Consider the following 22,098-nt stretch of genomic DNA (forward strand, 5'->3'; position numbering starts at 1 on the left):
GTAGGGCAGCCAGAAGTTCCATGGAATTGCTAGTGCGTCCACGAACGCTGCCTGAGGTTCCCTGGTCCGAGAGCCGAAGACTGGAACCTTGTAATGGTGTCGAGACACCATCAGGTATACCTCTGGTAGGCCCCACCTGTCCACTAGGAGTTGAAAGACTTCTGGATGAAGACTCCACTCTCTGGCGTGCCAGTCCTGGAGACTGAGGCAGTCTGCTTCCCAGTTGAGGATGCCTGGAATGAACACTGCCGATATTGCTGGCAGATGGCGTTTCGCCCACCAAAGGATTTTTTACACTCCCATCATTGCCATGTGGCTTCGAGTGCCACTTTGATGGTTTCTGTATGCCACCTTGGTGGCGTTGTCCGACCGTACTTCAACAGACCTCTTCCGTACCAGAGGTAGGGCGAGAGAGAGAGCGCATTAAACACTGCCCTCAGCTCCAGAATGTTTATCCGGAGTAGTGCTTCCTCCTTGGTCCAATGACCCTGAAGAGAGTGTTGCTCCAACACTGCGCTCAATCCCCTCAAACTGGCATCCGTTGTCAGCAGGACCCAGTTGCGGATCCAGAAGGGACGGCCCCTGCTCAACTGCTGGTCCTGTAGCCACCAGGTCTGCGACAGATGATCCTCCGGAGTCAAAGTGATCATATGATATCTGATCCTCTTAGGTTGGCCTCCCACTTGGGTTGGGTTTATCCTCTTTAGAGGGCGGGAATTAAATTGAGCGTATGCTGCCATGTCAAATGCTAACACCATCAGGCCAAGTACTTGCATCGCCGAGTGTATAGACACTCTGGGGCGACAAAAGAAGCATCATATATTGTCCTGAAGTGTCAGGACTTGTTCTGGGGACAGAAACAGCTGCTGACTGTGTGCCCAGGAGTGACCCAGGTGCACCATGCTTTGAGCTGGGACCAGCGAGGACTTCTTCCAATTGATGAACCACCCATGGTCTTGCTGGATGGTTACCGTCAGTTGCAGATGACTGTGGAGGACATTGTGGAAATTTAGCAGGTCATCCAAATACGGCAGGATTCTGACATCATGACGACGGAGATGGGCCGTCATCAAGGCCATGACCTTGGTGAAGATCCGAGGAGCCGTAGCCAGTCCAAATGGCAGAGCATGGAATTGATAGTGGAGGTAGAGATTTGAGGTTGAGTATTAGCCGGAAAGACCCATTGGGTTTCGGGACTAGAAACAAGGTCAAATAATAACCACCGCCTCTCTGTGACTCAGGTACCGTACCGGCACAACCACTCCTGTACTCAGGAGAGAACTGACAACCATTTGCACCCATGCATCTGAAGTAGTCTTTAAACAGACCTGGGTGAACTGTAGAAGTCTGCTTCCTACCCTGGGGTCACCCAGGGGGAGGTCTGCCCCATCACGCAGCAGTCTTGTCTCGTTTAGAAGCAGATTGAGGGGCCGCTCAGGATTTTGGGCACGAGATTGTCTCAGCTATGCCTGACCTTTTGCTTTCCCTTGAGGCCAAGAGAAATGAAAGGTGGTACCTTTTTGCTTTCTGTGCAGAAGGATTAGTATTTGGGAGAAAGGCAGTCTTAGCAGCTGCTAATTGAGACACAATTTTATTCAATGTTTTCCCAAAACAAAATGTCTTGGAAACTTTTTAGAGTCTAGGTCCACCTTCCATGACCTTAACCACAGAATACGGCAAGCCAGGACAGACGTAGTCAACACCTTGGCTGCCACGCTTCAATACCTTTTTCAGCCCATTAGGCATCAGTAGTGGGCCTATGCACAGCTCCTGTAAGGGAGTAAATAGATTTCAGGCATCCCTCCACATGCTTCTCTATCGCTTCCTTCAGTGAAGTGACTGTGGTGACGGGCAGAGTGGACAACACCACTAGGCGGGTGAAATGAGAATCCACTGGCGTGAATTTTTGCACTTGTTACAGAACTCTGCAGGGAGAGGATAGCGAGCCAAGGCACATTTAGGCAGAGGGGACTTCTTCCCTGGAGTAGCCCAGGGTTCCCGCCTGATAACCACTAAATGGTCAGAACGGGGTAACAGAGTTTTAACCACCTTATGCCATTTAAACATATTGGTTTGCTTAGCCACAGTAGTGGAATCCTCATCAACAGAGATTTGTAGGATTTGCTTAATAGCAGCCACTAAGGCAGGGACATCAATCTGCAAGGGAGAATCCTAATCAGTAACGCCTGATTCAGTGTCTGACAGGACCGTATGCTCCCTCCTCTTCAGATGATTCATCAGAGAGGTATGTGGATTGTGAGGAGGAAGCAGCCCGCTTAGAGGACCCAGAGACACGGGTGTGACCTGGGGTGGAATTTTGTCTAACCAATGACTGATTTAATTGCTGCAGCTGGTTAGATACATTTTCTGCCCAAGGTGGATTAATCATAAGGGCAATTTGTGGCAGTAGTGGCACAGGACGTCTGGTAGAAGGGCGTTCTACCAGAGTACCCAGTAGGTAGATGAACGCAGCCCAGGGTGGCTCCTGAGTAGGCACAGGAGCTGCGGACTGACTAGGAGGTGTATGACACGTAGTACAAATACCATCTTGCAAAGCTCCCCCTTCTGGTAAATCCTTTGAACATACTCTGCATGCTGCAGGAGCGTCCACAGATTTACTGACCTTTCTGTTAGACATTATGATATAAGTGCAACAACAGAGCGACTTAGTACGATAGAGCCAGACAAAGTACAATACCTGCGAATAAATCCGGTATTATGTGACTGAATACACAGTAGAATATACGTATTGGATAAACACTGTGAAGCACTATATTAGGGGACCCAGACGCACATAGGGGGTATTTCTGAGTTGATCGCAGCAGCAAGTTTGTTTGCAATTGGGCAAAACCATGTGCACTGCAGGTGGGGGCAGATGTAACATGTGTAGAGAGAGTTAGATTTGGGTAGGTTAGTTTGTTTCTGTGTAGGGTAAATATTGTCTGCTTTATTTCTACACTGCAATTTAGATTGCAGATTGAACACACCCCACACAAATCTAACTCTCTCTGCACATGTTATATCTGCCTCCCCTGCAGTGCACATGGTTTTGCCCAATTGCTAACAAAAATCCTGCTGCGATCAACTTGGAATTACCCCCATAGACCTTAGAATATAGTGACTGTTATATCTGGGAAACACTGAGAGTAAAACCACACAGCAGATACAGGCACACAGTCGCAGTCAGTGCAGAAATTATTAGCACAATAAAGCTGCACTGGACTAGTGTGTGTGTGTTTGTGTGTATGTATGTGTATATATACTGTATATGTGTGTGTATATATATATATATATATATATATATATACTTTTCCCATTGTGACTATATATATATATGTGTATATATATATATATATATATCACAGTGCGGTCAGTATCCGCTGTCTGTATAAACACATGTAGAATACTCAAGTGTTTGTAAAGTCACAGTGCTGATTACAAGGGAGACCTTGCCCTGCAGTACCGGAGACCAGCCGCAGCTATGCTCAGAAGATGGCACCCAGCGTCTCAGTTAGGGACTGAGGGAGAGTGTGAGGCAGCTCCAGGGCGGGGAATTTGTGATGAGATGGCGCCCATGGCCGGGGGAGGGGCTACAGGTCAAGCGCCACCTCACCTATGCTTGACTTCCAACCCGGGTACTGTGAGCCTTATTAAATGGGGTGTTATTAACCCGACCTGTACTCAGATGCCCCGGTGGTCTAGTGGGGTCCCTGCCCAGTGACAGTGTCCACACCAGCGCCACGTCCTGTCTCCCTAGGTCGTAGACGAAACGTGATTTAATAGCGGATCCTGTCTGGGGGACCCTCTTACCTCCTCCCCGTAGCAGCCACATGAACCAGGAGAGCAGGCTGCGACTCTGTGCCTAAGCCGGGACGTCTCTGCCGCAAGTACCCAGGAGCTGATCCGCGGGAGTATGCGACGCCGCTTTGGAGGTGATGGAGCTGCTGTTCTGAAGTGTCACCCTGACATACAGCACTGCCAGCCCAGTGAAGAAATCTTCTTTCAGAAAAGCTTTTCAGGGCTGCCCAGTGCAGCTCTCCTGTGAAGTGACCTGCTGCTGCAGGCAGCATCTCGAAACTGAGCTCTCAATGCCTGGAGGTGGGGTTAGAGAGGAGGTCCCAATGCATCCTGGGACATCCTAAAGCTTTAGCCTGTTGGTGCCTCTGGATCAAAATTCACTCTACACCCTGATGTTTCTCTGTGGAAACCAATGTACCCTGCTGCAGAAATATAGAATTTAAAAGCTTATAGTCACCATGGTTGCAGATCAGTCGACATGTTGACCCCTAAAGGTCATTCTCAAGACCACTGCAATAGCATGTCAGCACGGCATACTAAGGGTCATTCTCAAGACTACTGCAATAGTATGTCAACACAACAGCAAGTTGTCTAGGGACCAGTGGTCCTTTTTCTTAGTGGTTTTGAGATGCAAAGGGAACTCCCCTAAGTTCAACAAATGCAGTGCAAGGTATCAAAGTAAAGGCACAAAATGAAAAGGCTGAGACAAGGGTTTGACCATATAATATGGAAATTATGAAGGCAATTCTATAGTTACAGTTCAGAATGAATTTAACAATATCTGTCATGAGAACAGATTCTGAAATGCTAAATAGGTCGCTGTTCGGGTCACCAGTAAATTACTGTATGAGTAATGACCAAGCTGTGCCATTATCAAAAATTATGGCAAATAATGTATGCTATGAACAAAAATACACAGGTTTTGAAGACTTTTTCTTCCTTATCGTATACAGTATAATGGTCATGGAGAGGTGCTACCTACTTCCATAGTATACAAAAGAGGGCCCTTCTCATGAGATCTTTAGAATGTAAGCTCTCATGAGCAGGGCCCTCTTCCATGTGCTTTCCTTCTCTTACTTCAACTATCTTCTATTCCATACTGCCTTTCGACGGCACCAAATCCCTCGGTTTTCTGCCATCCTAATACTTATTTCTCTGACGTCCTAGTGGATGCTGGGAACTCCGTAAGGACCATGGGGAATAGCGGGCTACGCAGGAGACTGGGCACTCTAAAGAAAAGATTAGGTACTATCTGGTGTGCACTGGCTCCTCCCTCTATGCCCCTCCTCCAGACCTCAGTTAGAATCTGTGCCCGGCCAGAGCTGGGTGCTCCTAGTGGGCTCTCCTGAGCTTGCTAGAAAAGAAAGTATTTATTAGGTTTTTTATTTTCAGTGAGTTTCTGCTGGCAACAGACTCACTGCTACGTGGGACTGAGGGGAGAGAAGCAAACCTACCTGCTTGCAGCTAGCTTGTGCTTCTTAGGCTACTGGACACCATTAGCTCCAGAGGGTTCGAACACAGGACCTGACCTCGATCGTCCGTTCCCGGAGCCGCGCCGCCGTCCCCCTTGCAGAGCCAGAAGACAGAAGAGTGAAGACGACGAAATCGGCGGCAGAAGACTCCTGTCTTCATTTAAGGTAGCGCACAGCACCGCAGCTGTGCGCCATTGCTCCCAGCACTCTTACACACTCCGGTCACTATAGGGTGCAGGGCGCTGGGGGGGGGGGGGGGCGCCCTGGGCAGCAATTAATATACCTTTTGGCATTAAAAAATACATATACAGTCTGGTACTGTATATATGTAAAAAAAAAACGCCATTAACATTCAAAACGCGGGACAGAAGCCCGCCGCTGAGGGGGCGGGGCCTTCTTCCTCAGCACACCAGCGCCATTTTCCCTTCACAGCTCCGCTGGAAGCAGCTCCCCAGGCTCTCCCCTGCAGTATCCAGGTACAAGAAGGGTGAAAAAGAGAGGGGGGGCACATAAATTTAGGCACAGATAAGTCATATAAGGCAGCTATTGGGAAATCACTTATTGTAAGTGAAAATCCCTGTGTTATATAGCGCTGTGGTGTGTGCTGGCATACTCTCTCTCTGTCTCCCCAAAGGACTTTGTGGGGTCCTGTCCTCAGTCTGAGCATTCCCTGTGTGTGTGCGGTGTGTCGGTACGGCTGTGTCGACATGTTTGATGAGGAAGGTTACGTGGAGGCAGAGCAAGGGCAGATAAGTGTGGTGTCGCCCCCGTCGGGGCCGACACCTGATTGGATGGATATGTGGAAGGTCTTAAATGACAATGTCAACTCCTTACATAAAAGGTTTGATGACGCTGCAGCCTTGGGACAGCCGGGGTCTCAGCCAGCGCCTGCCCAGGCGACTCAGAAACCGTCAGGGGCTCATAAACGCCCTTTATCTCAGATGGTTGACACAGATGTCGACACGGAGTCCGACTCCAGTGTAGACGATGATGAGACACATTTACAGTCTAAAAAGGCCATCCGATGCATGATTACTGCAATGAAAGATGTATTACACATTTCTGACGTTAACCCGGTTACTACCAAGAGGGTTTATATGTTTGGGGAGAAAAAACAGCCAGTGACTTTTCCCCCATCTGATGAATTAAATGAATTGTGTGAAGAAGCGTGGAGTTCCCCTGATAAGAAACTAGTGATTTCTAAGAGGTTACTGATGGCGTACCCTTTCCCGCCAACGGACAGGTTACGTTGGGAAACATCCCCTAGGGTGGACAAGGCGCTCACACGCTTATCTAAAAGGGGGGCCCTGCCGTCTCAGGATACGGCCGCCCTAAAGGAGCCTGCGGATAGAAAGCAGGAAGCTATCCTGAAGTCTGTGTATACACACTCTGGTACTCTACTGAGACCTGCTATTGCTTCAGCCTGGATGTGTAGTGCTGCAGCAGCATGGACTGATACTCTGTCAGACAACATTGATTCCCTCGACAGGGATACTATTTTGCTAAACCTAGAACATATAAAAGATGTCGTCTTATATATGCGGGATGCCCAGAGGGACATTTGCCCGCTGGGCTCTAGAATTAATGCAATGGACAGGAGATGCTGATTCTAAAAAACACATGGAGGTTTTGCCTTATAAGGGTGAGGAATTGTTTGGGGACGGTCTCTCGGACCTCGGATCCACAGCGACAGCTGGGAAGTCGACGTTTTTGCCTCAGGTTTCCTCACAGCCTAAGAAAGCACCGTATTATCAAATGCAGTCCTTTCGGTCTCAGAAAGGCAAGCGGGTCAGAGGTGCATCCTTTCTGGCAAGAGGCAGGGGTAGAGGAAAGAAGCTGCACCATGCAGCCAGTTCCCAGGAACAAAAGTCCTCCCCTGCTTCCACTAAGTCCACCGCATGACGTTGGGGCTCCACAGGCGGAGCCAGGTGCGGTGGGGGCGCGTCTCAGAAACTTCAGCAACCAGTGGGCTCGCTCACAGGTGGATCTCTGGGCTGTACAAATTGTATCTCAGGGGTACAAGCTGGAGTTCGAAGCGACTCCCCCCCGCCGTTACCTCAAGTCAGCCTTGCCAGCTTCCCCCAGGGAAAGGGAGGTAGTACTGGCGACAATTCACAATCTGTACCTCCAGCAGGTGATAATCAGGGTCCCCCTCCTTCAACAAGGAATGGGTTACTATTCCACACTGTTTGTGGCACCGAAACCGGACGGTTCGGTGACACCCATTCTGAATTTAAAATCCTTGAACACTTATATAAAGAAATTCAAGTTCAAAATGGAATCGCTCAGAGCGGTTATTGCAAGCCTGGAAGTGGGGGATTTTATGGTGTCGCTGGACATCAAGGATGCTTACTTGCATGTCCCCATTTACCCACCTCACCAGGAGTACCTCAGGTTTGTGGTACAGGACTGTCATTACCAATTCCAAACGTTGCCGTTTGGCCTGTCCACGGCACCGAGGATATTTACCAAGGTAATGGCCGAAATGATGATAATCCTTCGGAAGAAGGGAGTTATAATTATCCCGTACTTGGACGATCTCCTCATAAAGGTGAGGTCCAGGGAGCAGTTGTTGGTCAGCGTAGCACTCTCTCAGGAAGTGTTGCAACAGCACTGCTGGATTCTGAATATCCCAAAGTCGCAGCTGATTCCTACGACGCGTCTGCTTTTCCTGGGCATGATTCTGGACACAGAACAGAAGAAGGTATTTCTCCCGGTGGAGAAGGCCCAGGAATTGTCATCTCTGGTCAGGGACCTCCTGAAACCAAAACAGGTGTCGGTGCATCACTGTACGCGAGTCCTGGGAAAGATGGTGGCTTCATTCGAAGCAATTCCCTTCGGCAGGTTCCATGCAAGGATCTTTCAGTGGGATCTGTTGGACAAGTGGTCCGGATCGCATCTTCAGATGCATCGGCTGATCACCCTGTCCCCGAGGGTCAGGGTGTCTCTGCTGTGGTGGCTGCAGAGTGCTCATCTTCTCGAGGAACGCAGGTTCGGCATACAGGACTGGGTCCTGGTGACCACGGATGCAAGCCTCCGAGGATGGGGGGGCAGTCACTCAGGGAAGAAACTTCCAAGGACAGTGGTCAAGTCTGGAGACTTCGCTACACATAAATATACTGGAACTAAGGGCCATTTACAACGCCCTGAGTCAAGCAGAGCCCCTCCTTCGAAACCAACCAGTACTGATTCAGTCAGACAACATCACGGCGGTCGCCCATGTAAGCCCGCCAGGGCGGCACAAGAAGCAGGATGGCAATGGCAGAAGCCACAAGGATTCTTCGATGGGCGGAGAATCACGTGCTAGCACTGTCAGCAGTGTTCATTCCGGGAGTGGACAACTGGGAAGCAGACTTCCTCAGCAGGCACGACCTCCTCCCGGGAGAGTGGGGACTTCATCAAGAAGTCTTCACACAGATTGCAAATCGCTGGGAACTGCCACAGGTGGACATGATGGCGTCCCGCCTCAACAAAAAGCTAAAAAGATATTGCGCCAGGTCAAGGGACACTCAGGCGATAGCTGTGGACGCACTAGTGACACCGTGGGTGTACCAGTCGGTTTATGTGTTTCCTCCCCTTCCTCTCATACCCAGGGTACTGAGGATAGTAAGAAAGAGAGGAGTAAGAACAATACTCATCGTTCCGGATTGGCCAAGAAGAACTTGGTACCCAGAACTACAAGAAATTATCTCAGAGGACCCATGGCCTCTGCCTCTCCGACAGGACCTGCTGCAACAGGGGCCCTGTCTGTTCCAAGACTTACCGCGGCTGCGTTTGACGGCATGGCGGTTGAACGCCGGATCCTAACGGAAAAGGGCATCCCGGATGAAGTGATTCCTACGCTGATTAGAGCTAGGAAGGATGTGACAGCAAAGCATTATCACCGCATATGGCGGAAATATGTGGCTTGGTGTGAGGCCAGGAAGGCCCCAACAGAGGAATTCCAGCTGGGTCGATTTCTGCACTTCCTACAGTCAGGGGTGACTATGGGCCTAAAATCGGGGTCCATAAAGGTCCAGATTTCGGCCCTATCTATTTTCTTTCAAAAAGAACTGGCTTCACTGCCTGAGGTTCAGACGTTTGTTAAAGGAGTGCTGCATATTCAGCCCCCTTTTGTGCCTCCAGTGGCAACTTGGGATCTTAACGTTGTGTTGGATTTCCTGAAATCCCACTGGTTTGAGCCACTTAAGACCGTGGAGCTAAAGTATCTCACGTGGAAGGTGGTCATGCTGGTGGCCTTGGCTTCAGCTAGGCGGGTGTCAGAATTGGCGGCTTTGTCATGTAAAAGCCCATATCTGATCTTCCATATGGACAGGGCAGAATTGCGGACTCATCCCCAATTTCTCCCAAAGGTGGTATCAGCATTTCATTTGAACCAACCTATTGTGGTGCCTGCGGCTACTCGGGACTTGGAGGCTTCCAAGTTGCTTGATGTAGTCAGGGCTTTGAAAATCTATGTAGCCAGGACGGCTGGAGTCCGGAAAACTGACTCGCTGTTTATCCTGCATGCACCCAACAAGCTGGGTGCTCCTGCTTCAAAGCAAACTATTGCGCGCTGGATATGTAACACGATTCAGCAGGCTCATTCTGCGGCAGGATTGCCGCATCCAAAATCAGTGAAAGCCCACTCCACAAGGAAGGTGGGTTCTTCTTGGGCGGCTGCCCGAGGGGTCTCGGCATTACAGCTTTGCCGAGCTGCTACTTGGTCGGGTTCAAACACGTTTGCAAAATTTTACAAGTTTGATACCCTGGCTGAGGAGGACCTTGTATTTGCCCATTCGGTGCTGCAGAGTCATCCGCACTCTCCCGCCCGTTTGGAGGCTTTGGTATAATCCCCATGGTCCTTACGGAGTTCCCAGCATCCACTAGGACATCAGAGAAAATAAGAATTTACTCACCGGTAATTCTATTTCTCGTAGTCCGTAGTGGATGCTGGGCGCCCGTCCCAAGTGCGGACTCTCTGCAATACGTGTATATAGTTATTGCTAAATAAGGGTTATTGTTATGAGCCATCCGTTGAGTGAGGCTCAGTTGTTGTTCATACTGTTAACTGGGTATGGTTATCACAAGTTGTACGGTGTGATTGGTGTGGCTGGTATGAGTCTTACCCTGGATTCCAAAAATCCTTTCCTTGTAATGTCAGCTCTTCCGGGCACAGTTTCCCTAACTGAGGTCTGGAGGAGGGGCATAGAGGGAGGAGCCAGTGCACACCAGATAGTACCTAATCTTTTCTTTAGAGTGCCCAGTCTCCTGCGAAGCCCGCTATTCCCCATGGTCCTTACGGAGTTCCCAGCATCCACTACGGACTACGAGAAATAGAATTACCGGTAAGTAAATTCTTATTTTCAGTGTCACCTGCTGATGCAGCTATGTTTGTATAACCTGTACTCGTCCTGTAATTGTCTTGAAATGTAACTCACTGATTTCTTGTTGTGCTTACATGTTTATGTACTCTGTAATTGGGTGCTGCAGATCTCTTGTGGCGTCCTATAGATAAAGGATAATAATAAGTTTACTCGCCAGAAATTAAATTAGAACTTTACCTTTGTAGACAAAATGTAAAATATTGGAATCCCCACAACATACAAATCACATATAATGGTGAAATATTAAAAAGTAGAAAATAGAAACTAGATTTAAATATTGATAACAGTGGCTCTGTTAGAACGTATAGGAAGCTAAATTGCAGGTACAACACTAATGTTAAGGATTGTACCAAATGATGGTAGAAGAGTCCCTCAAATCTAGGTGCATGCTATTCCTTGTAGGATTTTAAATGAATGTAGTTAAATAGTTTGTTCACACTTAATCTGTACAGTTGGATTGCCACATATATTATCCGAAGAAGGATATAGTACAATCCTTGAATATATAGGATTAGTTGTCTCTCTTTCCAGTGGCTTTTTCTTTGTAATAAGGTGAGTATTCACAAAATGTTGGTATCGAAGAACTATGTAAACCATTATGATAGAGGTTTATATTTTACCCTGACACTGGAGTATTTAGGATTATAAAAACCCCAATAAAGTAGTTGGATTGACTAGTGTTAGTAGTGATCCTTTGGTTAAACCGCTGTGATATTTAGTATTCGTAAAGCCCCTGTGGGATATAAAGTTCTCCTAGCGCTATATACATAGGCTAAAATAATATGCCAAGATAGCTGATAACTACTACCCCTTTTATACAGCCTGAGTCGAGTCGCGGGTTCTGGTTGCGACATGCCTTAGGCCCCTCTCCTCCGCATATTGCTGGGTTGGTGACGTCATCTGTGGCGCGGTGGGGGCAGCGCTTAGAGATCACATGATCTCTAAGCACCGCCCATCCACATACAGTGAACGGGAAACTGGGTACATCGACCCAGCTTTCCGTTTACACAGCACATCAAGCCAGGTTGAACATGTATTCAACCCTGCTTGCTACCTGAGTTTGAATACCGGGTCGCTCGACCCAAGTTATTCAAACTGGGCCCTTTTACACCGCACAGCAACACGGGTTATGCGCGCTCATGTGCAATAACCCGTGTTCAAAGCTGGCGGTGTAAAAGGGCTATACTCCACCAAAATATGTGACTCTAGTATGATGCTATGTTGCTTAAAATAAAGATAATACAATGCTCAAGTTAAAGCAAACACATTTGCAAACACCCACTTATTCAAGCATTGCAGGCTTGTAACTTAGGGGGTAATTCCAAGTTGATCGCAGCATCAAATTTTTTAGCAGTTGGGCAAAACCATTTGCACTGTAGGTGTGGCAGATATAACATTTGCAGAGAGAGTTAGATTTGGGTGGGGTGTGTTCAATCTGCAATCTAATTTGCAGTGTAAAAATAAAGCAGCCAGTATTTACCCTGCACAGAAATAAAATAACCCACCCAAATCTAACTCTCTTTGCAAATGTTATATCTGCCCCCCCCCTGCAGTGCACATGGTTTTGCCCAATTGCTAACTTTCTTGCTGCTGCGATCAACTCAGAATTACCCCCTTAATTTGTGCTTCTGCGATGCTGGGACAGGATTTAAAGTTATGACTATATGAAATGTACATACCTGAGTGAACATTCTAATGTGATTTTTCCATAAGCATCCATTTGACAGTTATGTTTCTCACTGGGAAAGCGGGTTCTGTCTCTAATATAATTTCTGCGATTTCTGCAATCCCTTTCTCTGTGCCAATGGTTTAAGATAAATAATTTTAATTATGCTAATTGTAAAATAATTTCTACAGGGTTCATTTACATGTTTTTTGTGCGTGCTCACCAATAATCCATACACTTCTGCCTGTCTTTTGCATACTGTCAGGAGTGGGGTTTGTTCACAGGATTGCAACTTACCAGTAATTAATCATAGATGCCTCAACAGATCAACCTTTTTTAGAGGATTTTCTCTCTCATTTCCTGGAGGGCTGGTGCAGCCACATGCGAGGATGAGGATAAATTGACAGCACTGTCTACAGTAGCTGTTTCTGGTTCGCTAAATGCATATGAAACACCCTGATAGAATTGAAATCTATTGCATCATGTCCATGGTCAATCAAGGCGTCGACATGTTTTTGCATTAACATTTCAATTTGGACTACTATTGGAAAAGAAATTCCCAATTAATTTCTAGATTTGAAAACAACAGATATAATTTAATTTGTGGGTTTTTTAAATAAGATTTTGAGGCATATTTACTACTAGCTGTTCTACCCATTTTTCGCACAGGTGTTTCTGATTTTCACTGTTGTAAATATAAATGAGTGTTAAAAATGTGGTAAATCTACGAAGTTGTAAATTTGAGACATCTTAATGTAAGTACATTTTTAATCCATGGTTCTTGGCGTTAACTGAGGAGTACTGTAGCAGATACGGTAAAAAGTGACAGGACCATTTTTGTAGTTTATTAAATTCTACACACTGGTGGTGCAATCCACATTTTGATCCTATTGTCCATTTAGGTGTTCTCGTTTATGTAGCGCCACCCATGCATCGGTAATGACGTCATTAAGTCAACCCCGTTTTCTCTTACGTCCTAGAGGATGCTGGCAGAGGCGGAACTACCGCCAGTGCAACCAGTGCGTTGCACTGGGGCCCGCCACTGTCCAGGGGCCCAAAGCATGTAATGAGTCAAACTGACTCATTACATGCCGCTGTGTGCTGCGGGCAACCGCTGCCCACAGCACACAGCTGCCCGCAGGACACAGGAGAGGAGCGCAGCGCAGCGGTCACGGGGGGGAAGGAGGTGGAGGAGGGAGCCGCAGCAGCGCTTTGTTACTGGTTGAGGCGCTGCTGCTGTCCCTCTGCTTCACCAAAGCATTTTGTCGCACCCGGGCCCACCGCTCGCATGTTCCGCCACTGGATGCTGGGGTCCAATTTAGTACCATGGGGTATAGACTGGTCCTTTGGGAGCCACTGGCACTAAATGGGGGAGATTCAAATGTTTGAAAAGTTGGTTGGCTGTCTGTTTTTTCCTGTCTATTAGATAGGAAAAAACAAACTCCAAACTGACTTTTCAAACATTTGAATCTCTCCCTAAGAATTTAACAGTGTGAGTTGGCTCCTTCCTCTATGCCCCACCTACCAGAACATGTGCCCGGAGGAGCCGGTCACAGCTAGGGGAGCTCCTTAAAGTTTTTCTAGTTTTATTTTTATCTAAGAGTTGTTAGGTACAGGAAGGCTGCTGGCAACAGCCTCCCTGCTTTGTGGGACTTAGGGGGGGGGGGGGGGGGGGGGGAGGAGTACTTCCAGAAGAGTTAATGGTTCTCTGTCTCCGCTGACAGGACACTGAGCTCCTGAGGGTGCTGATCGCAAGCCCACAAGGCGACCGCTCACTTCCGCAGCACGGCAGCCACCCCCTAACAGAGCCAGAAGAAAGAAGAGTGATGAGTACAGCGCCGGCGTCCCGGTTAGCGGGTCGCCGGCGGGTATGGCGGCACAAGGGTGGGAGCGCAGCTCTGACAGGCTGCTCTTTGGAAAGCTCAGCAACACTTTGTGTAAGTGCTTTGAGGTGCGTCCTGAGAATGCACAATTCACCCTAAACTGGTCACTCAGCTAACCGGGGCAAATCCCGCTGTTAGCAACAAACACCTCAGGCCAGTATAAACAATTAGTGCGGGAAACCATGCGCCATTGCTAAGGGCGGGGCTTCCTCTCAGAGCAAATCCAGCACTCACCGGCGCCATTTTCTCCCTGCACATACATAGGAAAGAACGCTGACAGGGAGCGCTTTCCTCCACATAACTCCAGCATACCTCTGCGGTACCAGGGTGTTATAGACAGGGGGGGGCGGGGGGGGGAGAGAGTGTGATACTAGTACTAATTACCCAATTAAGGGTAGTTAGTCTGCGCCATGCTTTTATCATAATAATTGCCTACAGGGACGCTGTGTGGCTGGCTCCTTATACTCTGTGACTCTCTGAAGGTACTCTGGGGGAAACGGTGTCTGACATTTTCCTGAGTGTGTGTAAGTGTGTATATCCCATATTACCATGTCTAAGGACTCCAAGTTGATCGCTAGCTACATTCGGTCGCTGTGCAGCGATGAGGCAAAAAAAAATGGCACTTCTGCGCATGCGTATGAGGCGCAATGCGCACGCGCGACGTACTATTACAACGAACGATGTAGTTTCACACAAGGTCTAGCAAAGCTTTTCAGTCGCACTGCTGGCCGCAGAGTGATTGACATGAAGTGGGCGTTTCTGGATGTCAACTGACCATTTTCAGGGAGTGTTTGAAAAAACACAGGTGTGCCAGGAAAAATGCAGGCGTGGCTGGGCGAACGCAGGGCGTGTTTGTGACGTCAAACAGGAACTGAACAGTCTGAAGTCATCGCAAGCGCTGAGTAGATTTTGAGCTACTCTAAAACTGCACAAAAAAACTTTGCAGCTGCTCTGCGATCCTTTCATTCGCACTTCTGCTAAGCTAAAATACACTCCCAGTGGGAGGCGGCATAGCATTTGCACGGCTGCTAAAAACTGCTAGCGAGCGAACAACTCTGAATGAGTGCTGCAGAGTATTTATCTTCTCCTGAGGAGCCTATTCCATGTACTCAGGGCTGCAATATGCTATCTCAGCCTTCTGAATCCGCACACCCATGGGTAGATTCTTTAAGGGGAATGATATCCCAGAGTTCAAATAGGATGTCACAAACTGAGAAAGAGACGCAGTTTTTGAGAAAATCTGTAGAGAGTTTAAAGTTTTCATCTCCCACTACTTCATCTAAGAGCCCACCTACATACCCGCAAAAGTGTACACTTGCGTAGATAGTGCAAGCTGACACTGATACCGACTTTGATACAGGGGATGGTGATGGGAATATGCAGGGGGGAGATGCATCCCTTGCTAAAGGGGTGCAGCTCATGATTGAAGCTATTAGGGATGTTTTGCATATTACGGAGAAGGTACCTGAGCCGGAAGAGGGATCTTATTTTACAGTAAATAAGAAATCCTCGCTCACCTTCCTGGCTTCAAAGGAGTTAAACTCCTTATTTGAAAAATCCTGGGAAAACCCAGAGAAAAAATTCCAAATACCTAAAATAATTCTCATTGCTTTCCCTTTCCCTGAAGAGGATAGGATGTAGTGGGAAAACCCACTTATAGTAGACGCTTCTGTATCTAGTTTGTCTAAAAAGATGGTTTTACCTGTCCCTTAAAGGAGCCGGCTGACCGCAAGATTGAGACTACGCTCAAATCACTATACATGGCTACATGCCTGGCCTTAAGGCCCACTGTTGCTTGTGCATGGATTTCTAAAGCCATAGTAAAATGGTCAGGCACTTTACTAGATGACTTAGATACTATGGATAGGAGTGACATTGACTTGTTTTTACGTCACATACAGGATTCTGCAGGTTTCATGGTGGAGGCCATGAAGGACATTGGCCTGCTTAATGTGAGGGCTACTTCCATGGCAGTATCGGCAAGCAGAGGGCTCTGGCTACGCCAATGGACTGCGGATGCAGAATCCAGGAAAAGTGTGGTGAACCTACCCTTCACAGATCAGGCACAATTTGAGGATGCATTGGATGCGTGGATTTCCACGGCGACTGCGTGTAAGCCGACATTTCTTCCCTCCGCAGCAGCACCGGCTAGGAAATCTTATCCTACACCTTCACTGCAGTCCTTTCGGACCGCAAAATTTAAAAAATCCAAACCTCCCCCACCTTCTTTAGAGGAGGTAAGGGAAAATCCACAAAACCTGCACCACCAGGTTCTGCTTCCTCCAAATCTTCAGCATGACAGTGGACCTCCCAGCCTGGAGATATGGCAGGTGAGAGCGAGACTAAAAGATTTCAGTCACGTCTGGGCGTCATCATGCCTAGACCCCTGGGTGACAGATATTGTTGCCCAGGGTTACAAACTGGAGTTTCAGGAACTCCCACCTCACAGATTCTTCAAATCAGGCTTACCAGTTTCGCTGACAGAAAGTGCTATCCTACAGGAAGCCATTCAAAAATTGGTACGGACAAATGTTATTGTTCCCGTTCCACCTCACCTAAAAACCAAGGGTTATTACTCAATCCTGTTTGTGGTACCGAAAGCCAGACAGTTCGGTAAGGCCTATATTGAACCTGAAGTCATTGAACCCCTACTTGAGTGTTTTCCAATTCAAGATGGAGTCTCTGAGAGCGATGATCTCAGGTCTGGAGGAGGGGGAATTCCTAGTATCCCTGGATATCAAGGATGCGTACCTTCACATTCCGATCTGGTTGCCTCACCAGACCTATCTACGGTTTGCACTACAGGACTGTCACTATCCGTTCCAAACATTGCCATTTCGCCTCTCCACAGCACCAAGGGTGTTCACCAAGGTCATGGCGGAGACGAGGTTTCTCCTCCGCAAGCAGGGAGTGAACATAATTCCATATCTGGAAGATTTACTGATAAAGGCGTCTTCCAGGGAACGGCTGTTGCAGAGTATTGCTCTCTCAACTCAGCTACTCCAGTATCATGGGTGGATACTGAACCTTCCAAAGTCGCATTTGAAACCGACAAGGAGACTGCCCTTCCTGGGGATGATACACGACACGGAAGTGCAGAAGGTGTTCCTACCACTGTAGAAAGCGTTGGTGATTCAATCCATGGTCCGGGATGTCCTGCGGCCAGCCCGGGTATCGGTTCTTCAGTGCATTCGCTTTGTGGGAAAGATGGTAGCCTCCTACGAGGCTCTACAGTACGGAAGATTCCATGAACGATTCTTCCAGCTGGATTTCCTGGACAAGTGGTCGGGATCACATCTTTGCATGCACCTGCGAATTTGAAAGCCAGAATATCGCTCCTCTGGTGGCTGCAAACTTCTCACCTTCTCGAGGAACGCAGGTTCGGGATTCAGAATTGGATTCTTCTGACCACGTATGCAAGTCTCCGAGGTTGGGTAGCAGTCACCCAAGGGGAAAACTTCCAAGGAAGGTGGTCAAGTCAGGAAGCTGTCCTTCCGATAAATGTTCTGGAGCTAAGGGCCGTATACAACGGCCTTCTACAAGCGGCACATCTTCAAGAGCAACCCATTCAGGTTCAGTCGGACAACGTCTCAGCAGTGTCCTACATAAACAGGCAGGGCGGAACGAAGAGCATGGCTGCAATGTCAGAGCTAACTAAAATCCTCCTCTGGACAGAAACACACGCACTGGCGCTGTCGACTATCTTCTTTCCGGGAGTGGACAACTGGGAAGTGGACTTCCTCAGTAGACACGATCTCCATCCAGGAGAATGGGGCCTCCACCCAGAGGTATTCGCAGAGGTAACAAGCCGATGGGGGGGTACCTCAGATAGACATGATGGCCTCTCGCCTCAACAAGAAGCTTCGGAGGTACTGTTCAAGGTCTCGAGACCCAAAGGCAGTGGCGGTAGACGCCCTGGTGACTCTGTGGGTGTTCCAGTCGGTGTATGTGTTCCCTCCACTTCCACTCATCCCAAGGATTCTCAAACTAATCAAAAGAACAAAAGTTCAGGCGATCCTCATTGCTCTGGACTGGCCAAGAAGGGCTTGGTACGCGGATCTTCTGACATTGCTGCTGGAGGATCCGAGGCCTCTTTCTCTTTGCGAGGACCTTCTACAACAGGGGCCATTCGCTTATCAAGACTTACCGCGGCTACGTTTGACGGCATGGAGGTTGAACGCCAGATCTTAGCTCAGAAGGGCATTCCGAACATGGTTATTCCTACTCTGATCCAAGCTAGGAAGGGGGTAACGTCTAAAAATTACCATCGGATATGGAAAAAATGTGTCTTGGTGTGAATCCAAGAAGTTTCCTACGGTGGAGTTTCAACTGGGACGTTTTCTACTCTTTCTGCAAGCAGGGGTGGATGTGGGCCTACGCTTGGGTTCCATCAAGGTCCAAATTTCGGCTTTGTCCATTTTCTTCCAGAAACAATTGGCTGCTATCCCTGAGGTTCAGACTTTCTTGAAAGAAGTTCTGCACATCCAACCGCCCTTTGTGCCTCCTATGGCACCTTGGGATCTTAATGTGGTGCTGCAGTTCCTGCAATCGGATTGGTTCGACGTAAAGTTTCTTACTTGGAAGGTGGTTACACTGTTGGCATTGGCATCTGCAAGATGTGTCAGAATTGGGGGCACAGTCGCACAAAAGCCCCTACTTGATTTTCCATGAGGATAGAGCTGAGCTCAGAACGAGTCAGCAATTTCTTCCGAAGGTTGTCAGCCTTTCATATCAACCAACCTATTGTGGTGCCAGTGGCTACTGACACCTCCATTACCTCAAAGTCATTGGATGTTGTGCGGGCTTTGAAGATATATGTGAAGAGAACCTCTCATCACAGGAAATCGGACGCACTGTTTGTCCTTTATGATCCCAACAAGATTGGGTGTCCTGCTTCTAAACAGATGATTTCTCGCTAGATTAGGCTTACTATCCAGCATGCTTATTCTACGGCGGAATTGCCGATTCCAAAATTTGTTAAGGCCCACTGTACTCGTAAGGTGGATTCTTCCTGGGTGGCTGCCCGGGGTGTCTCAGCTTTGCTGAGCAGCTACTTGCTACTTGGTCAGGGTCGAACACGTTTGCTAAGTTCTACAAGTTCGATACTTTGGCCTCTTCAGTGGACCTTCAGTTTGGTCAATCAGTTCTGCAAGAACCTCAGCACTCTCCCACCCAGTTTGGGAGATTTGGTACATCCCCATGGTACTAATGTGGACCCCAGTATCCTCTAGGACAGGGGTGGCCAACCAGTCAGAGACGTCAAAGAGCTGACTTCGAGCCGAAGGTGCACTTGCAAAAATGGGGTATGACCTTTGCCTGCTAGGCCACGCCCCTGGTATAAAATACATTGAAAAAGCCAGATCCAACATAAAATACAATGAAAAAGCCACTTCTACATCAAATAATTGAAAAAGCCAGATCCGCAAAAAATATATTGAAAAGCCATATTCACATAATACACTTCAGTTCCCCCATGTGTCACTCCAGCCAGCTCCCGCATGTGTATCAGTTCTCAGTCTACGTAGTGCTGCTGCATGTCTGGCTGGAGTGCAGCGGTTTACAGATCTCTTGTGACTTTGAGTGTTGGGAGCCACATTTGAATAAAGAAAGAGCCGCATGTGTCTCATGAGTCACGCGTTAGCCACCACTGCTCTAGGACGTAAGAGAAAATAGGATTTTAATTACCTACCGTTAAATCCTTTTCTCGTAGTCTGTAGAGGATACTGGTGCCCGCCTAGTGCTTCATGTTTCCTGCACGGTTACTTTGTTAAGTAATGTTGATTCAGCTGTTGCTATTCCTGTTCAGGTTTGGTTAGCATGGCTTTCTTCTTGTTTGTGAATTTCACCACTGTTCTGCCATATCCTTACTCTGGATATGTCCGTCTCCTCGGGCACAGTTTCTAAACTGGGTCTGGTAGGAGGGGCATAGTGGGAGGAACCAGTGCACACTATTGATTTCTTAAAGTGCCCAAGGCTCCTAGTGGACCCATCTATACCCCATGGTACTAATGTGGACCCCAGTATCCTCTACGGACTACAAGAAAAGGATTTCACGGTAGGTAATTTAAAATCCTATTTTTTCTTTTTATGTTTTTATCTTTTCTTTGCCTACTGTAGGTTCTTAGCATGTCTTGGTCTGCCCTTACACGTTTTAAAATATTTTTAACTATCTAAATAAAAATAAAATGCTAGTGTTTTATACTACGTCAACTATTGTAGAAATACTTTAACATGTGTAACTTCTAATCGATAAAGAACTTTTTTTTTTCGGTAGGTCTTCAAGAGTATGTTGAAGCTGTCACCTTTCAACATTTTATTAAAAATCGAACTCTTCTAAGCCTTCATGATATAAACAAAGGCTTAATATTTGAAAACATGGAATCTACTGTAAGTATTTTTCCTTCAATGTCATTTGTAATCTTATTTTTTTTCCCCCTTTAGCATGAAATACGGTTATAATGTCTGCTTTTATATGTCTTTACATTTGTAATCTTTTCTATGTAAATACATGTGTCAGTTGTGGAATTCTTATTATGTTTTAAAATCACAAAAACTCCATGTCATGCTATCCTCAGTTACACATAGAATATTGCTAGTCGACTTTCTCAGTATTTAAGGCCATTAATCTTTTCTGACCCATATAATTGTTGGCCAAATGGGTAATAGAAAGCATTGTTTCATAGTATAAATCAGTGATATTCAACCTGACACAAATAAGGGGTTGCATGTGTGGTGCTGTACTCTTACTTTCTGGAATTAGCCTTAATCTCCATTATAAGGTGAAGCAGTAAATTTAATCAAAGAAAGCTGGGTACTGCACGAGAAGGCTTTAATGGATGTCTATTGCCTGACGTTGGGTCAAGATAGATTTTTTTTATTATTATTATTATTATTATTATTTTTTTTTTGTTTGTTTTGTAGTAAATAATTGTTTTGGCGACCACTTTTCAGTGTTTTTTTTAAATGCCTTGCACTGGCCTGCCTATGGCTGGTTTTCAATAAAATGTGCAGGCTAGCTGGGGGCAGGTTATAGTGTATGTTCATTTATTTTTATTTTTATAATACACAGTGCAGCAACACAGACTATGTCAGTGGCTTCCAAACTTTCTTAAATCATGGCTCCCTAGAGTAACAGCAATTTATCACAGCACCCCTAGCCAAAAGTTTCTTATTGATAAAGTTTGGAAAAAATATAAAATTATGTAAATTGTACTTATGTATTCCTTGGTGGACAGGACTGCATCCTGTTTGTTCACATATTTTATGATTGGCAGTCACCACCACTAGTTTTGCCTATCATATACATATCATTTTATAGAAATATCACCCTTGCAAGTAGCCCACGGCACCTTAGGGTGCAACATCACACAGTTTGGGAACTACTGGTTTAAGTGATGTTAACTGCTTCCTTGCAGTACTGCGCCTTTCAGACACATTTTTGTTTTCTAAGTGATTGTTTAGTTTCTCTCAGATCAAAGAAACTACCTATTCATTTATATTTAAATATTATGGGGCAGATGTATTAAGCCTGGAGAAGTGATAAAGCAGTGATAAGTACAAGGTGATAACGCACCAGCCAATCAGCTCCAATATGTAAATTGACAGGAGCTGATTGGCTGGTGCGTTATCACCTTCCACTTATCATTGCTTTATCACGTCTCCAGGCTTAATACATCTGCCCCTATATACAGTGCATCCGGGAAGTATTCACAGCGCTTCACATTTTGTTATGTTACAGCCTTATTCCAAAATGGAATAAATTCATTTTTCCCCTGAAAATTCTGCACACTATACCCCACAATGGCAAAGTGAAAAAGTTTTTTTCTTGAGATTTTTGCAAATTTATTAAAAATAAAAAACAAAAAATCACATGTACATAAGTATTCACAGCCTTTGCTCAATACTTTGTTGAT

At 46.8% G+C, this 22,098-nt stretch overlaps 1 protein-coding gene across 2 annotated transcripts in view; it reads left to right on the plus strand.

Annotated features, from left to right (window-relative positions):
* The window catches only part of TSNAX (translin associated factor X), a 447,127-nt gene that overhangs the window by 341,378 nt on the left and 83,651 nt on the right, over window positions 1–22,098 (plus strand). For both annotated transcript variants that reach the window (XM_063917691.1, XM_063917690.1), the window contains one exon: window positions 20,460–20,572. In XM_063917691.1, coding sequence (XP_063773761.1) covers window positions 20,460–20,572 — 113 coding nt within the window. The remainder of the gene's footprint in view (window positions 1–20,459; window positions 20,573–22,098) is intronic.

Source organism: Pseudophryne corroboree, chromosome 4 (genome assembly GCF_028390025.1).
Source record: "Pseudophryne corroboree isolate aPseCor3 chromosome 4, aPseCor3.hap2, whole genome shotgun sequence".
In the NCBI taxonomy this organism is placed as follows: Eukaryota; Metazoa; Chordata; class Amphibia; order Anura; family Myobatrachidae; genus Pseudophryne; species Pseudophryne corroboree.